This window comes from Acinonyx jubatus, chromosome C2 (genome assembly GCF_027475565.1).
Source record: "Acinonyx jubatus isolate Ajub_Pintada_27869175 chromosome C2, VMU_Ajub_asm_v1.0, whole genome shotgun sequence".
Classification (NCBI taxonomy): domain Eukaryota; kingdom Metazoa; phylum Chordata; class Mammalia; order Carnivora; family Felidae; genus Acinonyx; species Acinonyx jubatus.
In genome coordinates this window covers 139,891,652-139,913,988 of record NC_069384.1, presented here as the reverse complement: position 1 = coordinate 139,913,988, position 22,337 = coordinate 139,891,652, and the positions used below count along the sequence as shown (strand labels likewise).

The 22,337-nt window shown below is 37.5% G+C and overlaps 1 protein-coding gene across 2 annotated transcripts in view; it reads left to right on the top strand.

The window, feature by feature from the left end:
- Positions 1 to 444: 444 nt before the first annotated feature.
- TOP2B (DNA topoisomerase II beta) overlaps positions 445 to 22,337 on the top strand; it is a 64,736-nt gene continuing 42,843 nt past the window's right edge. Inside the window, exons 1-5 of one of the 2 annotated variants that reach the window (XM_027040930.2) lie at positions 445 to 1,156; positions 14,784 to 14,939; positions 15,810 to 15,900; positions 17,240 to 17,303; positions 22,179 to 22,324. In XM_027040930.2, coding sequence (XP_026896731.1) covers positions 1,094 to 1,156; positions 14,784 to 14,939; positions 15,810 to 15,900; positions 17,240 to 17,303; positions 22,179 to 22,324 — 520 coding nt within the window. In that variant the 5' untranslated portion in view covers positions 445 to 1,093. Of the gene's footprint in view, positions 1,157 to 14,768; positions 14,940 to 15,809; positions 15,901 to 17,239; positions 17,304 to 22,178; positions 22,325 to 22,337 lie in introns of both variants that reach the window. The other variant, XM_027040929.2, reaches the window with a different exon arrangement.

Below are 22,337 nucleotides of genomic sequence, written 5' to 3'. Positions count from 1 at the left end.
CAACCGCTCTTTAAAAATACTTTCCCTTTGGGACTGCCCTCGGCTTCTTCCTGCCACCCCCCCCCCCCACCCCCCGCCCCGGCTTCTCTCCCTCCTCCCCCCACAGCGGCCCCAGGCAAAGAAATGCCTCGGCTTCGCCAGCCGATCTTATAGTAAACAGCGCACTCGGAGTACAATCGACCCGAGGCCAATTCGACCCTTTCCCTTTGCCGCCCTCAAACGACCCTTGACAGCAGCCCCCGCTCACCCCTCAAATGGAAAACCCACAGACACACACACAAACAAAAACCCCAAGTCTTCCCTTCGGTTGCTACCCGCAATGACGTTTCCCCCTCGGGTCCCGCCCCTCCGGGGGCTTGGAATTTTGGGATTGGCCGAGGGGTTGCGGCGAAAAGGCCCCGATTGGGCGCCGAGGCTCTGACTGACAGCGGGGCGGCCGCCGCTCCCTCCCGCCCTCCCTGGTGTGCGAATGTGTGTGTGCGGTGTTATGCCGGACAAGAGGGAGGCGACCGCGACGGTGGTGGCTCTGTTTATTGTCCCTCTCGGTGTGTGGATGTGAGGAAGTCGGGGTGCAGCGCGGCCGACGAAGGCGGCCTTTGAGGCAGCGGCACCAGCGGCGGCGACTCCCGCAACCCCAGCGGCCGGCCTTCGCGGAGTGTGAGGAAGGACAAGGCGCCTTTGCGTCCCCGCCACGTCTGGACGCCCCGGGCTCCCCGGCTGCGCTCGCCGCGCGCACCTCCCGGCCTCGGCCCGGCTTGCTGCGGCGCCCGCGGGCGGGCGGGCGAGGAGGAAGCGCCGCGGCTCTGTCGCCGCCGGCCTCCTGCTTCCTCCTCCTCCACCTCTTCCTCAGCGGCGGCCCTAGGCCCGGGCGACGCGGCCGCCGCGCCTCGAGTTTGAGGGCGCCGGGCGGCGCGGCCTCCTCGGCGGGCTCGGCCGGGCGTCCGCCCCGGGTCTCGACGATGGGGCGCGGGGGGCGGCGCCGCTAGGAACACGACGAGCGGAGCGGTCGGTGCGGAGCAGCGGGGGCCGGCGGCCCGCAGGGAAGCGGGAGCGGCGGCCGCGGCCTCGGGGCCTGTGAGCGGAGGCACCCGCCATGGCCAAGGCGGGCGGCGGCGGCGGCGCGGGAGCCGGCGGCAACGGGGCACTGACCTGGGTGGTGAGTGGCGGGCGACGGAGGGCGGGGGTCCTGGCCGCGGCATTGTTCCCGGCCCGCGGCGGGGGAGGAATTCCGCCGGGCGGACCGGGGGTGGGGAGGAAGGGAAAAGAGAGGGAAATCCGGCGCCCCGGACGGGCGCCCCGTCGGGGCTTCTGCCAGCAGAACCCCCCGCTCCCCGCCCCTTTTCTTTCTTTACCTCTATGGAGGCTCCGCTGCTGGGGCTTACGTGCGCTTAAACTTAGGGGGACAGACCATGAATCCGATAGGAAGCCCTCGCTTCATCTTTTTTCCTCTTTCTCAAGACTCTTCCAGGTCAGTCAGGCATGAGATGATGGGTATGGCAGTAATGCCTGTGTCTCTCTGTGGGTCAGCACTTTTATTAAATGTGGTTTGAGAAAATCCCGGAGAAAGGGGTGTGTGTGTGTGTGTGTGTGTGTCCGTCCTGGAAATGCAAATGCATCCATTTCTGATTCTCTGACCTCTCAGAGAAGAATGGGTTTGGTGGGGGATTCGTCTAAGGCAATTTACACTTGAGTTCAGAGTCTCGTTCGGTTGAAAGCGCATTCGGAATGGCTGTTTCCGCAGCAGCTAATATGCTGTAGGTCGTCCATCTGTCCGGGTGGGATTATTAAAAGAAGCGTTCACCTGCGTCAGCATCGCAGGTGAAGCGGGGTGGGGGCCGAATGGAGGGTGCTGGAGAGGTGACCGAAGTGCTTAGCCCCGGAATTAAAGGATTTCGGCGCTCCGTTCCTGCTGGGAAGTAGTAGAGGAGGGAAGACCCAGAGAGATCCGATTCCCACGGCAGATCGATAATTCACCAGCATTTCACTTGCTCAGCATAGAGTTCAGAGCAGGGTCATTTCCTACACAAAAAAAGCGCAGCTCAGCCAACTGACTTGGTTTCCAGGAGAAACATTTAAAAAGCGTTACATTTTACAGGGACTTTCGATGGATTTTCCCTTTTTCAAAACACCCAAGGACACTTTCATATTGGCATTTTTATTACCACTGCTTCATTTTCTCTTCACTTGGGCCAGGTTGAGGGGAGTTGAGTAGCAGTTCTGTGTTGAAAAGTATTCCTTGTAAAAAAAAAAAAAAAGTATGTTACTGGTAGCAGAAAAACATTTTAACCACTTACGTTTGGGTGCCAGGGTGCTTTGCAAAGTGACTTGCCAGGCTTTTATTGTTGAGTTTTCCGAATTTTGTATGCTGCTCCAATAATGTAGCATGGTGAACAGATCAGAGCCAGAATAGATAACATGTGAGGTTATAAATTATTGGTCCATGCGGCCCATTCTCGGAGGGGAGAATGCATAAATGCAAAACACTGATTTTTACAAATGGATGGCCCTTACCCCTGTTACTAAAATCAAACAACTTCTGAAAATTGAGTTAGCCAGATGGTTCTCATTCACTGTTTGGAAGTGTCCAGGCCTGATTTGTGTTCCTGAGGACTTCTGATTCTGTAATGGTAAACATTTTGCTCCAAGATGGAATTGGTTGGCATTTGACATTTGATAGCGATATTTAATTTACTGGTATTTAACTTTGTAGATAACTAAATGACTGCTTTTTCTGTCAAGCTCAATAGGAAACTTACTTACATAAAAAATTTCATGAAACTTAGAGGGTCTCATTCAGTATCAGAAAATTCATTTGATAATTTTGATTTATTAAAGGTTTTTTTTTTCATACAAAACTAATACAGTAAAAGTCACTTAATCTTTTACTTATAGATTGTATCCTCTTGTTGGATTAGAAGTTTATTGAAACGCTAATCACTCCGGAAGTCCACTTTAAGATTTGATGCTTGCTTTAAATTTGTCAGGTTATATGACCATCTTTATGTCCGTAATCAACATCATTGATCATAGACTAATTTTATGGGAGGCAACATAGTGAGGTGGTTATGAGGATGGATTTTGATGTCAAGTTGCTGTAGATTCAGATCCTTTCTCCAACACATACTCCAAAAGGGACCTATCCTTTCTATGTCTGTTTTCTCATCTATAAAATAAGGTTACATTGAGAATTAAATGAAATTAAACATAGGTAGCCAGTTCTGGGTTTAATAAACGGTTTTTGTTGGTGGTGGTGAAGTTCAAGAAATGTACACTCAGAATAATGAAGTTGCTTTTACATGAAATGCTTTTGAACCCGGGTGAAAGGAAATTATTCCTTTGAAGGAATTCAGGGATTTGTTTCAGTGGTCGTCTATTTCTGAAGAGGGGTAACTTTGCCTGCTGTATTGAAACTGGTGTTATGTTGCCACCTGCTTGTGGGTAACAGGAAGAAATAAAAATGGAATTAGTCCCTGATAGCGTTCTTTTGGGAGGGGGATGGGTAATGCCATGTGTTGCTGGTATTAACTTCTATTGGGATGCTTGCCGGCATGTAGTATTAACATTGTCATTGCATGAAAGTTTAGATTTTTTATAGGTATCTCTCATGACATATATTTTTAAATGTTTGTTTATTATTTTGAGAGATAGAGTGAGAGCAGGGAAGGGGCAGGGAGGGTGGGGGTGGGGGAGCGGGGGGGGGGGGGGGGAGAATCCCAAGCAGGTTCTGTTCTGCACTGTCAGCACGGAGCCCGATTTGGGGCTCGATTTCACAAACCATGAGTTCATGACCTGAGCCAAAATCAAGAGTCAGAAGCTCAACCCACTGACCCACCCAGGCGCCCCCTGAAAGTTTACATTTCAGTACCTGAAACCACAAAGCAGGGTGGTTTAAGACTGACATTAACTTCTCCTTATGATACTGTATTTGGCTTGTGCTTGATTTATAGCATTTTAAGCTAATTTTTTGAAATTAAAAAAAGTGAAAAATATAGTAGAACTATTTTGAGTTAACACTGACAACAGCTCTGAAGGCTTCCTGAACTAAGCAAAGTTTCTTGAATTAACCTTTAGTTTGTAAAGCTTTGATTAGTAGCCCCTCTAGTCAATTTCATTTTGTTATTTATCATTTGTAAGTGGTTGTAAAAACTTTTGTGGAAACATTAGAATATAGTTAATTACCATATGAATATTGATCTTTTTTTCCTAGCAGTACTCTAATTTGGTAGATTAAAAGATATTATGATTAAAAATATTAGCATATAAAAAAGTGGTGCCCAGAATAATATAAGAAGCCTTCTTCTATTTACCAGGTTTCAACGATTACCAGCTCAAGGTTACCCAGTTTGCCCCTTTTCATTATTTTGAAGTAGAGCAAATCCTGGAATTATGTCACTTCATCTGTAAATATTTCAGTATTTGTCTCTAAAACGTAAGTTTCTTTAAAAAATACATAAAACCACAACTAACATAGTGTTTTAAAAAGTAAAATTCAATGAGGGGTGCCTGGGTGGCTCAGTCAGTTAAGCATTGCATCCGACTTCGGCTCAGGTCACGATCTCACAGATCGTGAGTGGGGTGAGTGGAGCCCCACGTCCGGCTCTGCTGGCAGTTCAGAGCCTGGAGCCTGTTTTGGATTCTGTCTCCCTCTCTTTTTGCCTGCCCCCTCTCGTGCTCTTATCTTTCAAAAATAAATAAGTATTTAAAATTTTTAGAAAAGTAAAATTCAGTGAGAGACAAGGAATACTTTTTTTGTTTACTGTGAATATTTCTAATTCAGAAAACATGATTGTATATTCAAATATTATTTAAAGATTTGTATTAAGAACCTTGCTTTAGGGGCACCTGGTGGCTCAGTCGGTTGAGTGTCCATCTCTTAATTTCGGCTCAGGTCCTGATCTCAAAGTTCATGAGTTCAGGCCCCATGTTGGGCTCTGCACTGACAGTGTGGAGCTTGCTTGGGATTCTCTCTCTCTCTCTCTCTCTCTCTCTCTCTCTCTCTCTCTGCTCTCACTCTCTGTCTCTCAAAGTAATAAACAAGCATTTAAAAATATATGTCATGAGAGATACCTATAAAAAATGTGAACTTTCATGCAATGACAATGTTAATACTACATGCTGGCAAGCATCCCAATAGAAGTTAATACCAGCAACACATGGCATTACTCATCCCCCTCTGAAAAGAAGGCTCTTGACCAGTCTAAATCTTAATTACTCTTCAAGGCTAGCTCAGAGTCTCACCAAACTCTTATCCTCCAGTTTACACTCATCCTTTCCTGTTACTCTTATGGGTAAAAACAAAACAAAACAAAACAAAAAAAGTATTTTTATATAACTTTCACGCATAATTTTGCCTTTAACAATTAAATTATAAACTCCCTAAAATCAGAGACCATGTGTTGTACTTATTTGTATCCTTTATAGTGTTTAGCAAAAAGCTGAATTCATAATCCAACCTCAGTTATTTTTTTTTATTAAAAAAATTTTTTTTAACATTTATTATTGAGAGACAGAGAGACACAGCATGAGCAGGGAAGGGGCAGAGAGAGGAGGAGACACAATGCGAAGCAGGCTTCAGGCTCTGAGCTGTCAGCACAGAGCCCGATGAGGGGCTCAAACTCACAAACTGCGAGATCATGACCTGAGCTGAAGTGGGACTCTGAACAGACTGAGCCATCCAGGTGCCCGTAACCTCAGTTATTCGTTAACAAATTGGGTAACTGACATATAACTTCCTCAAAAGTCTATCATTAGTAAGACAAGTGGTCAGGTAGCGATGTTAGATACATTGTCGAGTAACATAAAGCAGCACTTAGAAAATGTTATAATTGGTGCTAACTTTTCTGAATGGGAGTGTTTACCTGTAGTTTTAGATCTGTTAATTATTTCAGTGCCAGTAGTTGTATTTTACTAAGTACAGCTTTTAAAAACTAAGCTTCTTTTATAGTTTTTAAAAATAGGGCCCCCGTTAGAGAAAAGGTATGATGAGTTTATTATTTTCATTTGCAGAGAAAGAAATGGGGGTGGGGCTGGTTAGAGAATTAGGTAACAAACTATTAATCACCTGACTAAGGCAGAAGTGGGATTGAAACCAGGTTTATCTTTGTAACCATGATTCAATACAACCTCCCACTTTAAAAACATTAAAAACCAAAAAGCCTCATCTTTTATATCCTGATGTAACAGGATTAAAAAGTCTTCTGGGGTATACTTGTATCTCTTTCTACTAACCTTTCGTTTACTTTCACACAGAAAGCTAGGGAATATGTTTCCTTTTTAGGGTATATGTATCTTGTGTAACAATGCTTTTTAAGAGAATGGGCTGTGAAATCAGATCACATAGTTTCATAATTCAGCTTCTTCAAGTACTAGTTTATTAGCTTTGGGAAAACACTTCTTCAGACTTCCATTTCCTCATCTATAGAAGGAGAATTATGATAAGGGTGTCTACTTTGTGGAGCTCTTTGAGGACTGATTGAGATTATCCACATATTCACATAATGCTGCCACATAATCTCTCAGATGTGTACACATGCATGCGTCTTTTTTTTTCAAGTCTATTGAAAAGAATTTTCATGTCTTTTGTCTCAGAGACTAAGTATTCTTTTTTTTTAATATTGTGAAATAACAATAAGTCAGCATTCATCGCCACACAGTTACAATTTTTTTTTCTTTTGATTGGGATTTTTAAGATCAAATCTCTTAGCAACTTTTAAATACACAGTGCAGTATGATTAACTGTAGTCATATTGTTTTACATTACATTCCCAGGACTTCCTTATTTTATAACTGGAAGTTTGTACCTATAGGTCACCTTCTGCCATGTTGTTCCCTTCACCCTCCATATTCAGGGTTTTTGTTTTGCTTTGTTTTTAGATTCCAAATATAAGTAAGATCATACAGTATTTGTCTTACTTTCTTTGATTTATTTCATTTAGCGTAATGCCTTCAGGGTTCATTCATGCCACAAATGGCAAAAGTTCCTTCTTTTTTTATGGATGGATGATATTCCTCTGTGTGTGTGTGCGCGCGTATGTATGTGTGTGCGTATGTACCACATTTTCTTTATCCATTTATTAATGGACGCTTAGGTGGCTCATGTGTCTTGGCTATTGTAAATAATGCTGCAGTGAAAATGGGGGTGCATATATCTTTCCAAGTTAGTATTTTTGTTTTCTTCAGATAAATGCCCAGAAGTGGAATTGCTGGATCCAATGGTAATTTTATTTCTAATTTTTAAAAATAATAATATTTTAAAATAATATTTTTATTTAATATTTTATTAAATATTATTTAAAAATAATTATTATTTTTCATGTTTATCTATTTTTGGGAGAGAGCACAAGTGGGGGAGGGGCACAGAGAGAGGGAGACAGAATCCAAAGCAGGTTCCCCACTGCTAGTGCAAAGCCTGACAGGGGGCTTGAACTCACGAACTATGAGATCATGACCTGAGCTGAAGTCAACCAACTGAGCCACCCAGGTGCCCCCTATTTGTAATTTTTTTTGGGAAACCTCCTGCTGTTTTCCATGGTGGCTGCACCGATTTACATTCCTGCCAACAGTGCACTAAGGTTCCCTTTTCTCCACATCCTTGCTAGCACTCCTTATTTCTTGTCTTTTTGATAATAGCCCTCCTGATAGGTGTGAGGTGGTATCTTATTGTGGTATGTATGTATGTATTTATTTATTTATTTATTTATTGTGGTTTTGATTTGCATTTCCCTGATAATTAGTGATGTTGCATGTTTTTTCATGTGTGTATTGGCCATCTATGTCTTTTTTGGAAAAATGTTTATTCAGGAAATCTGCCCATTTTTTTTTGTTGGATTTTTCCTTGCTATTGAGTTGTATGAGTTCTTTATATATTTTGGATATTAACCCCTTATCAGATTTATCATTTGCGAGTATTTTTTCATGTTTGGTAGGTTGCCTTTTTATTTTTTATGGTTTCCTGTGCTGTGCAGAAGCTTTTTTTTTTTTAAGTTTATTTCTGTATTTTGAGAGAGAGTGTGTGTGAGTGTGAATGGGGGAGGGGCAGAAAGAGAGAGAGAGTGAATCTGAAGCAGGCTGCATGCTCTCTTGAACTCACAAACTGTGAGATCATGACCTGAGCTGAAACCAAAAGTTGGACACTTAATGGAATGAGCCACTCAGGTGCCCCTGTGCAGAAGCTTTTTAGTGTGATGTAGTCTCGCTTATTTTTTGTTTTGTTGCCTCTGCTTTTGGTGTCCATTAAAAAAATCATTGTCAAGACCCACATCAAGGAGCTTACATTGAAGTCTTTAATTCATTTTGAGTTCATTTTTGTGTATGGTATAAGATAGGGCTCCCATTCATTCATGCATGTGGCTGTCCAGTTTTCCCAGCACCATTTATTTATTGAAGAGACAATCCTTTCTTCCTTGTATATTATTCGCTCTTTTATTGTAAATTAATTGACCATGTATATGTGGGTGTATTTCTGGGCTCTCTGTTCTGTTCATTGATCTTTGTGTCTGTTTTTATGCCAATACCATACTGTTTTGATTACTATGGCTTTTAATATAGTTTGAAACTGTGGTGAGTGGGATGCCTCTACGTCTTTTCTTCTTACTCAAGATTGCTTTGGCTATCCAGAGCCTTATGTGGTTCCATACACATTTTAGGATTGTTTGTTCTGTTTCTCTGAAAAATGCTGTTGGAATTTTGATAGGGATTGCATTGAATCTGTAGACTGCTTTGTGTAGTATGGACTTTTTAAGAATATTAATTCTATGAGCATAGAATATCTTTCCATTTTTTTGTGTCTTCAGTTTCTCTATCAATGTCTTAGTTTTCAGCGAATGGGTCTTTCACCTTTCTGGTTAAATTTATTCCGAAGTATTCTTTTTGATTCAGTTGTAAATGGGATTGTTAATTCCTCTTTCTGATAGTTTGTCATTGTACAGAAACACAAGAGAGTTATATATATTGATTTTGTATCCTTCATCTTTCCTGAATTTGTTAATTTTAATAGTTTTTTGGTGGAGTCCTTAGATTTTTCTATATATAATATATCGTCTGCAGATAGTGACAGTTTTACTTCTTCCTTTCCAATTTGGATGCCTTTTAGAGAAAGTGTATTTTTTATTTTCACAGTGGACATTTAAACATTCCTTATGATCTTAAGTATCCCTCACCTTCCATCTCTTTCCCTGTCCCTGGTTTGGGAGGGCATCTCTTGAGGAGCATAGATGGAAGACAAAGTGTTGGTTTTGTTGTAGCATGGCCCTCTCTATTACATAGGTGAAATATGAGTGAAAGGAACATCAAAGCGTGGCAGTCTTGAGGGAGAAAGGAAGGGGAGGAGATGTAACAAAAGGGTAATGTGAAGTCTAAGGGGGTCATTTATAGAAGACAGGCTTGTCTAGGAGAAAAGGCTTGTTGCCAAGGTTTTGCTAGCACCACTCTTGTTGGCTTGGTGATGGTGAGATTTTTTGTGCCGATTATGTGAATGACTGGCTCAGTTCCTTTTTAGCACCAACTGGCAAACCATCTCCTCTCCCCTCCTTGGCAGCAATTCATTCTCTCACAGAAAAACAGGAACTGTGGGTGATTGCCCCAAATTGCTATATCTCACGTGACAGCTCTGGAACTGTGCATGGAACAGTCTTTTTTTTTTTTTTCTTAAACAGAATGATCTTGGTACATACTCATTCTGAAATAAAAAATTTGTTTTATTGGAATGTTTTTCTTTCTCTTCTGGTGGTTGAGAAGTATTCTTGATAAAGGTTGAATCTTGGATAAATGTTATATCTATATTCTTTCACTAGGAGTTAGCAATATTGCAAAAGTGCTATACAATAATATTTTAATATCAATTACATGAATTATTTTGATATTTTTGTTATAATTTAAAAATCCCCAACAATGCATTAATTTGGCAGCCAGCTTTTGAACTTCAGAAAAAGTCGTGTATGGCATCATGTGTAAACCACAAAGAGAATTAAAACGTTTTTACATATGTGAAGGATATTTTCAGATGGGGTTATTTTACATTTTCATTGACTTTAGTTTTATGTGGAAATCAAAATGTTGCTCTGATTTCTTATATTCCATTGTAACTAGATGCTGGATTTATTACTATAAATAGCTCGGTATTTTGTCCACATAAACAAATTTAGACAGTAAAATAAATTACAAATAAACTTGAATTGTAAGTTTTCACTTTTATCAAACCTTAAAATTTATTTAGAATGTTTTTGGTAATTGATTATTTTTACAGGCATATTGTGAATTTTTATGTAATGTGGAGTACTTAGTGCAATCACGACAGTACAAAGTATTTTACTACTATGAACATATAAGAATAAGAAAAGTTTAAATCACCATTTTTGAATCAAAAGACCCCCTTCTTTTCAGTTTTTCAAATGAGCATAATTCAAAAACTTAAAGCAAATTAAGAAGATAGCGAAACAAGGACTTGAAAAGCAAAAGATGAATACAACAGCAACCACAACAAAAATTTAAAAATCAAACCTCTGCTAACATTTACCTGTCTCAGTTAAACAGGAGGATGAGGGGATTATTGCAATTCAATAAGGATTTTTCAGCTTCTCAAATAGTGCTAATCACACAAGAGATTCACTGGGAAAACTTGTAGATTTACAGGTAAACCACATAAGTTGTGAATGAAAACCCAAACATACTGACATTAATATGGGAAGTTTAACACCTCTCCTCCCCAAATGAAACGAGCATAATTCTTTTAGCCTACAAGTGTCAAATATATATCAGTCTTCTTTATCCTTTGTGGGTTTGAGTGTTTTTATAAATGTGTAGATATGGGTTTGCTGGTCTGTTTCTGTTTAAGCTAGTTTCGTGATCTCTTTTCTGGATATTATCAGTAATAGTGTTAAAACTGAAGAACTACTTGGTGATTTCTTTCTTTCCTTTCTTTCTCTCTTAGCTAGAGATAGTGGTAATAACAGCTGGAGGGAAGATGATCAATAGATTTTTCTCATTTTACTTAGTTCTCAGGCCCAAGATGTTTGTACTTATACCTGTTCTAGGGATGGGATCATCCCATTGTGGTGGTGGGGGGGGGCGGCGAGCAGTTGCTGTCTGTCCCGTCACCCCCAGATTTTGATTTTTAGTGACCTGGACATTATTTAGGGGACAACTTTCTGCTAACAAACAGGACATTATTCCAGGTTTCTGTCAGAAAAACTTACAGACCTCTCAGGAGAGAACCTTCTCTTTCTGTTTGCTGTTAGTGAGCCAGCCATTTGTTGAGAATGGGAAAGTAAAAGACAAATCTGACCACAGTGTTAATTTCTATTTTCTATGCCAAGCCTGCCAATCTTATTTATTTTGGTTTTACTTTTTGCTTAGATTCTAGTGAGAAAGTTGGGAGTGTGGAAGTAATAAGTAGGTATTAACAGTGTCGCTGGAAAAGAGAAACCTTCAGTTTTATTCTAGCTTATTTACATTTTCACATACATGGGTTAATAAACTTTAAAAATACTTCTATCCATGTTCATTGTAGAAAACTAGAAAATGTGTATCAGAAAAAAAAAATGAAAGGGGCACCTGGGTGGTTCAAGTCGGTTGAGCATCTGACTTCGGCTCAGGTCATGATCTCTTGGTCAGTGAGTTCAAGGCCCACATTGGGCTCTGTGCTGACGGCTCAGAGCCTGGAGCCTGCTTCGGATGCTGTGTTTCCCTCTCTTTCTGCCCCTCCCCACTCATGCTCTGTCTCTCTTGCTGTCAAAAATAAATAAACATAAAACATTAAAAAAAGAAAATAACTTATTTCTACTTTTCACAGATGATTTTGAATGATATTCTGTTGAGTGTATTTTATATTTTTTCCTATGCGTGTATAATGAGTAATTTTTTTTCTGATGATAATGGGCTCATATTTTTTATATACTCTTGTAATTTTGTTCACTAAACAGTGTAGTTTTAATAAGCTACCCATTTAAAAATACTTGATTACTAACATTTTCACATAAAAGTTAAAGCAATAGAGTTTATATAGTCAAAACAAATAATTTTTGGTAAAGTTAACTAAAAATATTGACTCAATGAAATACTTAGGTTTAAAGTTTTAAATGCAAGTTTTAGAAATTGAGAGTTAATATTGAATTGTCGACAGATCTCAAAACATTTGTTTTATTATATTCTATAAATAATGTGTTCTTTAAGGCCTTTCAATACTTAAAATTTTTTTTTAATGTTTATTTTTGAGAGAGAGGCAGACAGAGCATGAGCAGGGGAGGGGCAGAGAGAGAGAGAGAGGGAGGGTGTGTGTGTGTGTGTGTGTGTGTGTGTGTGTGTGTGTGTGTGTGTGTGTATGAGCGTGTGAGTGGGGGTGGGGCAGAGAGAGAGAGAGGGAGGGTGTCTGTGTGTGTGTATGAGCGTGTGAATGGGGGTGGGGCAGAGAGAGAGGGAGGGTGTGTGTGTGGTGTGTGTGTGTATGAGCATGTGAGTGGGGGTGGGGCAGAGAGAGAGAGGGAGGGTGTGTGTGTGTGTGTGTGTGTATATGAGCATGTGAGTGGGAGTGGGGCAGAGAGAGGGTGGGGGGGAGAAAGAAAGAATCCCAAGCAAGCAGGCTTCACACTGTCAGTGCAGAGCCTGATGTGGGGCTTGAACCCACAAACCGTGAGATCGTGACCTGAGCCAAAATCAGGAGTTGGACACTTAGCTGACTGAGCCACACAGGCACTTGTCAACTTATTTTCTAACATTTATATATTATTCTTAGAGAAAATTACAGGTAGTAATTTAACAAAGCCAACTATGTTTCATTTGTTCTCTCATTTTTGAGACATTATCCTATCAAGAATGACAACTTTTGAACTTGATAGGGATCTGTTAGGTGCAAGCAAACATTCCTTATTCTCTCGTAATCCATTTGGGAGGAAGAAGGGATATGGGAAAAGTTGTTAATTCTTAAAGGAGTGCTGAAGGGCTTTACCCTTGTTTTACATACTTGTGTGTGCGCGCCCTTTTAGTTCAGTGTAACTGGTCAGGGCTAAATGTGGAAGCCCAAATTAGGTAGACCTGTCTTTGGTTTAGTCAAATCAAAGATGTTTTCTTTGTTGTGGGATTTGGAGTAGTAGCCTGGGATCAGAAAGCCTTTACTTGCATGGTTATTATAAGTTCCTAACCTTTATGCCAATGATTGCAAATAGTTCTAAGTTAATGCTCACTTTTATTCCATAGCATTTATTGCCTTTAAACACTTTCTAAAAGAGTGTGATCTTAGTCCTTACTATTCTGAGGACCCATTATAAAAAATCAATTATGTTTTTACCTTTAGATTTGTTTCTATAAATTAATGAGCTATCTCATGAGAAGCCAGGATTAGAAATTTGGAGACTGTCTGGTATTTTTAAAATATAATTCATACTTCTGGCCAGTTCATCATCTAACTCTTGATAGAAATAGAATGTGAAGACTTTATGAAACAATTATTTTCTTTTATCCAAAGCTGTTTTTAATTGAGCAGTGTAATGTATAAATGAAAGAATGTATAAGAATATAGTTTAAAATATAGAAAATGAGTTATTTATAATACTTTATTTTGAAATATTATTATCTTTAATTTTATGTTAAATTTATGGCACTGGAAGATTTTAATTAATGTTTGAATTTCCATGGAGTTTGTATGTTACAGTTCTTGTCCTGGTTTAGACTGCTCAGAGGTTCTGCATTTGATTTTTAAACATAAATTTCAAGACTATGTAATGACCTTTTTTCAAATATTAACTTTAAAGATAATGGTATGTATGGATGGTATGTATTCAGGTCCTATATGTAGGACCTGAATTGAAGTGACTTGTTCAAATGCATAAAAACAAAACAAAACCTCTTTTGTTGTTTGTCTTCTGACCGCTTCATTTCTACTAAATTCAAAGACCTGTGAAGATATCTCAATTTTCATTGTGTCTTATATGTGAATTATTTTTTGGTTGTAAAAAAATATGTCAGTATAACACCTTTCTTTTAGTGAGATGTCTTGCTTGTCAACATTAGGGAATTCCAGAAGAAGCATGTGTTCTCTGCTGCTATTAAGAAGACAGGGAAATCTCTAGACCTCGGGAATTGGATTAGGGATCCTTATCTACTGTAGGAATGGTTAGGATTAAGATCACCAACCTCTGTCTCTTTGGAATTGGCATAGAAACTAGAATCATGGGATGCCTCAGTAATGAGGTACCTAGCACTGATATATAAGGAATTATTGGCATGACCTCTAAAAAGTGTGAAATTTGAGATTTCATAAACCATGCTTAGTATTTTCAGCAATATCAGTGCATATTAATTAACTACATAGGTTACTATTCTGTGTAGGTTACTTTTGTCTACTCTTTACTATAATTTTCAGTAGCTTAATGGCAAGGCGTTGGTATGTGGAAGACTTGGGGACTCCTGCAGCTAGCCAGATTTAGTCATTGTGAACCTATAACCTGACCAGAACTCCTGTTCCTTCGAAAGTTTTTGAGGACTGTAAGAATTATCTTGAAAACTTACAGAATTGGGAAATATTTGTATTTGTGGATTATATAGGTGTAGGCATATGACTTTACCTACTTTTTGGGCTGAGTCAAAACTGCAGTTTTACACTGTACTAGAAGAACTGGACTGTCAGTAAATAGACCTGTGTTCTCTTAAAGACTTAAAAATCAGTGAGCCTGAGAGATAATATGATAATTAAAAAGAAAGCCTATGTCTTGTGTCCATATACATTTTAGTTTACCCCTTGGTAGGTTATTTAAATTTGATTTTTTGGTTAATTTTAGACTCTTTTTGATCAGAACAATGCTGCAAAAAAAGAAGAGTCAGAAACTGCAAACAAAAATGATTCTTCAAAGAAGTTGTCTGTTGAGAGAGTGTATCAGAAAAAGACACAACTTGAACATATTCTCCTTCGTCCTGATACGTATATTGGGTCAGTGGAGCCGTTGACACAGGTAATTATTTGTTAAATTTTGAGATTAGGAGATGTATATCTGTTCTACTTAATAAAATTTTTGTGATTATATGCTTAGTACAGAATTTCATGTCTTTGTGGTCATATGTAAAGTAGGGAGAGAGATTTAAGGTAGGTAGAAATGTCTTCATTTCCTGCTGAAGATAAAAAACTAGGATAAAAACTATTAGAGGTCAGGAGTATAGAGTAAAATGGTAGCGTGTGAACCTTTTAAAAATTCTTAAGTTTATGCTGTGGTTTGCTTCAAATTGTAGAGTTTATATATATATATACACTAATGACCCTTTGATGCTTACTATGAACTTGGCTTTTGCACATATTATCTGATTCTAACAATTTTGGGATGTAGGTACTGTTACCCCCTTTTTATAGACAAGGAAACTGAAGTTTAAATAAATGTAAATAACTTGCGCAGATCTCTCAGCCAATAAGAGCTGGGATTCAAAGCTAAGTCTCTGACTCTAAAGTCATGCTGTATTCATATTATTTTAATCTGTGCTCTTTATAGAAAAATCTAAAACAGGAAGTAAAATATGTATATATTTTTGTTTTTTTCCCCTATTTTACTTAAATATTGTTTCTAACAATTCTTGGTGCCTTGTATTAATAAACTGACTTTATGTGTAAGAATACAGACTCAATACAAAATGAATAATTTATCCATTTTGAAACTTTTGAAATTGGATATGAATGTAGTGAAGATGATTGGAACTGAAGTAGTGTATGTGTTTTTACTTTGAAAGTCTAAGTATTAACAGAGGAAATGACAGATGTGGGTTTATACTATGTAAAATTGATGTTAAATGCTTTTTTACCCAATAATTCCTTTTGAATTTTTCTCGTAATGCAGCTAATGTGGGTATATGATGAAGATGTAGGAATGAATTGCAGAGAGGTTACCTTTGTGCCAGGTTTATACAAGATCTTTGATGAAATTTTGGGTGAGTACTTGCTTAAGATTTAACGCATTCCATTGATTATATATATATATATATATATATATATATATATGTATACATACATACATCAATATGTAAATAAAGCTAGACTTACAGTATAAATTTTAAAGACATATCTTGGGCTTATGTGCTGAATATAATGTTCTTTAGAAAATTTGTCACTTGCTGTAATATTTTCATATTTGTGCACATATCTTTGAATTTATTTATAAAATGAATTTGTTGTATTTGATCAGTAATCCAAAGTTGGTTTGTATCTTGTATGTGTAGTCATTGCAGGTTGTGTGTGCATCCCTTTTACCTAGGGCGGCATGTTAAAAATATAGATTACAGGACCTGATCCTTGAAGATTTAGTGAGTTTGCAGTGAGACATGTAAAATTGTGGTTTTTACCAACAGATCAGTCATTTCTGTTGGGCAGAAGCAATCATTGTTCTGAATGATCTCTGTTTTTTTTCCCAAATCATAGGATTAATTAAATCAACGAAATGTGGATGCTCATTTGATTACTAGGGAATGCGTGCACATTGGAAATATTTTTAGTCAAGGACTTTCTAGAGCCTCTGGGCTCTGCTACCGCATCAGCCACTTGAGATTTCCTCGACAGCTGGGTTATGTGGGTCTCTCTGAGCTTCCTCCAGCTTTCCTCCTTTGGGGAAAGAATAGGGGAGTAAACCTGATTACTTGCATTTTATACCTTTCACTCTTGCTTCCCAGCTATCCACTCACTTTTACTTTTATATTACATAGTGTTTACCAGGAACATAGTCGTTCTGTGACTGAAGTTGAATTTGACAGCTAGCTTGCGTTCAAATTTGTGTAGTCATGTGTCTAACCACAGCAGTGGTTAATATATGAAAATATATTATTATAGTACATAAGATTTAGTTTTGATTTCTAAGGATGCTGAAGACGTTGCCTTTTTAATTTAAAAATAATTTATTTTATCTCAACCTGTCTATAAAACCACTAGTTTATTGAAGGATATCAAGAGAAAGATACAGTATAATTAAATTCAAATTTTTTTCTTTTGGGCCTCACCTGGATTAGGGGGTTATAGCCTGCAGATGTTTGTTTTTAATTATTTTTATATATCACAAAATCTACCCTTCCCCTACCCCTTGTTTTTAGTAGATAACACAATAGTAATTTAGTGTGATACAAATTTAAGAATATTATTTGGAAAATAAAGTTTTATATTAGAAATTAGTAATAATTTTCATTAACTATTACTATCTGTAAATATTTATATTAAGTTGGGATGCACATGAAGTTGTGTCATGTATTTATTTTATTACTCATCACAATATTTAATTTGTAGTTAATGCAGCTGACAATAAACAGAGGGATAAGAATATGACCTGTATTAAAGTTTCTATTGATCCGTAAGTATATTTCAAGTTTAATTTTTTATGCTAAGTTGTTTTATTCTGATAGCCCCCAGCTTTTGAATACTCTTCAAATACTGTATACAATTAGTACTCCTAAAGTTTCCCTGTTGCATGAGACATTGTTATTTTTGCCTCTTTTAGCCATAATATAGTATACTTCTATAGTTTTCTCTCTCATTCATGATGTTTTATTCCAAAGCACTTCCTTATGGGAACACTTGGAAACCATTTTTCTCTCTCTTTGGTGCTGCGGCTATTGTTTCAGGTGATACAGTGGTCGCTTGATGTTTCCTTTTTTGTCTTTGCTTTAGGAGTCAAGGCTAAGGGCTATTGCTAGTACTCTTCCAATTATATTATGGGTAAAATTTATTTTTTATGACCAGTGTTTGGACTTTTCCATTATTTATAACATCATTTGTAAATTAGGAACTGCTGGTATTATAGAATATATACCAGGTCTTCAGCTAATTAGATCTCACTATGGTGATTTGTTTTGGAGAATTGAAAGGGAGTGAAAATAATACAGTTTTAAGATAGAAATATTACTGTTACATTTATCCTGTTTTTGCCAGCATGCTTTTGTAAAATATTGCATTACTTATATCATTTATAATCTTATTAGTAATTTCGAATGATGTTACGGTTTTTCTCTAATGTGAACATTTAATAATTCAGGTTTAGTCTTACTGTCACTAATGTAATTTTAGATGGTATGGTTATGATTCATGTACATATGTATATAAAACAGTATCTTATATGAAAATATTACCGCATAACTGTGCTGTTAAAGTTCTAGATTTTTCTTTTTCTTTCCATTTTTCCCTCCTTTGGATCCTTTCTGTAACAAATACATTCTTGAGGATTTACGTGGTAAAGTGCATAGGACCCTTATAAATTGTAATTTATGCAGGGTTTAAAATAGTTTCAATGAAATTTTAGCTTCAAGATTACTTTTTTTCTATATTTAGGAAATTACCAGTTAAAAACAGTATCATTTAATGTGCTTTAGGAGAGCTAGCTAGTGAGGAGTAATAGATGTTGAATGTTAGATAACATTAAACTTTTTAAAGTTCAGAGTGGAAAGATTTTGACTGAAAACTAAGGAAGAAGGGGCTCTTAAATACATTCTTGATGAACATGATTACAGCTGTTTGGTTCTTTTATCTTAATTGTTTTGGCCACATTAATCCAACAACATGGACTTAAAACAGCTTACATAGAATCCCGTCATAACAAAGTGATGAAGAAGTGAGCTATAAAACAACACTGTAGACTGAATAGTGGCTCTTGGTGGAGTGCTTTACCTTTAAATTTATTATAGATTCTGGACAAAGTAATTCTATGTAACTAGTGCCTTTAGTGATCTTTTTCCCTTTTCGTTTTTTTTTTAACTTTTGAAAAAAATTAAAAAAAAATTTTTTTTTTAAATATTTGAAAGAGAGACAGAGTGCGAGCTGGGGAGGGGGAGGAGCAGAGAGAGAGGGAAACACATAATCTGAAGCAGGCTTCAGGCTCTGGGCTGTAGGCACAGAGCCTGACACGGGGCTCGAACTCATGAGCCAGGAGATCGTGACCTGAGCTGAAGTCGGATGCTCAACTGCCTGTGATACCCAGGCGCCCTTAAAGAAGTTATTAAAAGCAGAATTGAAATGGGAAACTGCTCTTCTGCTATTTATTTCATTGACCCAGTGTTCTCTGCTGTTCATTTTTGATATCCTCTGAGTTTCATTCTTTTTAACATTTTTGTATAGCAGATTTAAAATTTTCTTTGTGCACATGTGTACATGAACTCTTTGTAAAGGAGAGGTTAAATTTTGATAGTTAATGGGTTAAGTGTGGGTAGCTTAGCTCTTATTCTTTTTCAATAGTACTCTAATGTGGAGGTAAAGTTTAAGTAGCAGCCATGGTTGTAAAAGGCATAAGAATATATTAGCAGGGGGTGCCATGCAGAATTTGGGCAGCTTTGCTAGAATTTGGAGCAACTGTTTACAGAAGAACTTAAAACTCATTAAGTAATAGAATATGATGGTTAGTATTGAAACAACTTATTTGTTGGCAGCTATCTGATTAAAAACAAATGTGGAAAGCATATTAACCAGAATTCTAACTCTCCCTCTAGTTTAAGTGTCCTTGTTTATGTAGGGTTAAATCTCTTAAATCCATAGCTTTATAAAATAGTACACACTCCTATTGAAATACATCAACAGATATATTTTTATTTTTTAAAAATTGGGATTGTATGCTTTTTCCATTTTTATTTGACATATTGTGGACAGCCATTGTTATTAACTTATATAGATCTACTTAAATCTTTGTAACTGTTACTAATTATCATGTTGATATATCATAATTTAACCTTTTTCCAGTTGATGAATATTAGATATTTAGATTGTCTTCCAGGTTTCTTTCTGGTTTTAATTATTTTGAAACTTTATTTGTAGCTCATTCAAACATAGTATTCTTTTTCCTAATATTTCCGTGAAGATTATTAATGGAACAAAGATTATATTATAGAACTCTGAAGCATTGTTTAGAGCTTACAGAAATAAATGCCAGATCTGGGAAGTGATGTAGATTGGGATTTTTCAGTAGCGAGGGGTGACCGATAGAAAGTTCAAATTTCATACTTAGGCTTACTGAATGTAGATGTGAAGCCTTATTTATTTACTTTTTAACTGTGATAATGAATTTACAAAATGCTTATCTTAATTATAGTACCATATATGATATACTAAATTGGATGAAAAACATTTTAAAGGTTTACTCATGACTGTATTGGCTTTTGTGTCATTCTGAGATATTTAAGGTCTGTAACTTTCATTGCCTTTATTTCCTTTAGGATTCTTCTCTATTAACTTTAAGCTCCATGAAGTTTCTTATAGAAAATAGGTACTTAATAATAACAGGTTTTAAGCTTAAGCTAAGAAGTATTTGGAAGTTAGAAAAGTAGTGTAGTTTCTGGCCTGTGTTTCCAGGGCCCACTATTACCTCTGGAGATAGGAGGCACAAGTGGAGGTACAATAGGCAATTTGAAACTGCTACATACTTAAACATTCAGCTGTGTATTCTGTAGAGGGTGTTTACCTACAAGTGAGATAATCTAATCTCCTGAGGTCCCCAATAAATAATTTAGATTTTTTTTTCTAATTTTGGTATATAATTTTGGCTGGGTAAAAGGCTTCATGGAGAACTGAAGTCATAAACTGACTTCTCAAAGTTAGGGTAAATTTTGGCCAAAGAGACTAAAAAGGCAAAGGAAAGACCAGTAAACAAAGAAATGGAAGAATTGAGAATGAACATGGACAAGTATTAAAACTGACCTGAAGGAAAAATAGGATATGTGTTGCAGAACAGTGGCAATTAAATTTGACTATAATTAAGGATATGGCTGTAAACATGTAGTAGAGGACTTTTCAGCTTTGTATACAGTATTTAAGGTGATAACTAGGCTAGCTTCGTGTATTAGTATTTGGAATGAAGAAAGGACTGAATACTCATATGAAATGAATCTAAGGACATACTAATAAGTCTTGATGACTAAGGACTCTAGAGAATGATCAGGAGATCTGAATAAAAAATGCTATCAAAATTTGAGCCTAGGACATTTGGAGAATAGAACCTGTGTTGGAGAACGAGGGAAAGAAAAGTTGGTTGCTGATTTAGGGAAAGAAGACGATGTGCTGCTAAAAGTTATTTTTTAGTTTGTTTCTTTCTTGATTTAATTAACTGATTTCCCTCTGGATATATGATTTTAATTTTGGCTTTTATAGCAATTTTTTAGTCTTAATAACTACTTCTAAGAATTCTTCAGAGATTAAGGTATGTATATGTGAGTGAAATTCACATTAAATTCTTAGTATATCTAAGAATAATTATGAATTAGATTGGCAAATGGTAACTTTTAGAGCCAGTTCTCAGTGTTGGTTATGATGCTGTGTTTCCTTGCAAATTTGGCTCTTAAATGGGTTAAAGCATCATAGTATGTACTACTCAAAATGATAGAGTAGGCAAAATTTTCCATCAGGACTATTGCCTACATCAAGTCAATGTTAGCTATAGGAGCCTCTGTTGTATACCATTCGGGGCTTAAATGGATGGTTTTGTGATAGGAAAACCCAAAAAACCTAAAATAGGTAACATCTACATTTTTTAAAACCATTAAAATTAGTTTATAACAATGATTGCCACAATGCAAAACAACCCTGTAATATTTAGTCTGAGAATGGAATACATTTCAGGCTGTTTGTCCTCTTCCATATGTACTGCAGCAACAGGCAGGAAATGAAAATGGCAATGGCAGCTGGTTCTGCAGAGCTTGTGATTCACAGGTGGTATCCTGGTAGAATGCAGCAGGAAGAGATCATGGCTAATGTATTTGAAAAGAAACGGATCTGTGGCTGACTTTTTCTTTTTAAGTGTATGGGGGGGGGGGAGGGGCAGAGAGAGGGAGAGAGAAAGAATCCCAAGCAGCCTGACACAGGGCTTGAACTCCTGAACTGTGAGATCATGACCTGAGCAGAAATCCAGAGTCAGACGCCTGACTGAGCTACCCGGGCGCCCCTGTAGCTAGCTGATTTCTTGTAAAATCTTCACTGCTTTAACTGTTTTCTGGGAGGTTAAGAAGTTTCTTTTCCTGAGAAAATTTTCAATATTACCTGCAGGTCTTAGTGGCCCTAATTTGAGTTATGACTAGGATAGAAATGTATATCCTCAGCAAGTATTTTCTTGAAAGAGGAGTGTCTTCTAATTAGTAATGGCTTTAGTTTAGCTTACGGTTACTCAGGTTTGTTCTGGATTACTTTATTTTTTATGGAAATTAACATATCTTTAAACCATTTTAAGCTCTAAACTCTGCTTGTTTATTTACAGTGAATCTAACATTATAAGCATTTGGAATAATGGGAAAGGCATTCCAGTAGTAGAACACAAAGTAGAGAAAGTTTATGTTCCTGCATTAATTTTTGGACAGCTTTTAACATCCAGTAACTATGACGATGATGAGAAAAAAGTAACAGGTAAAGTCTAAAT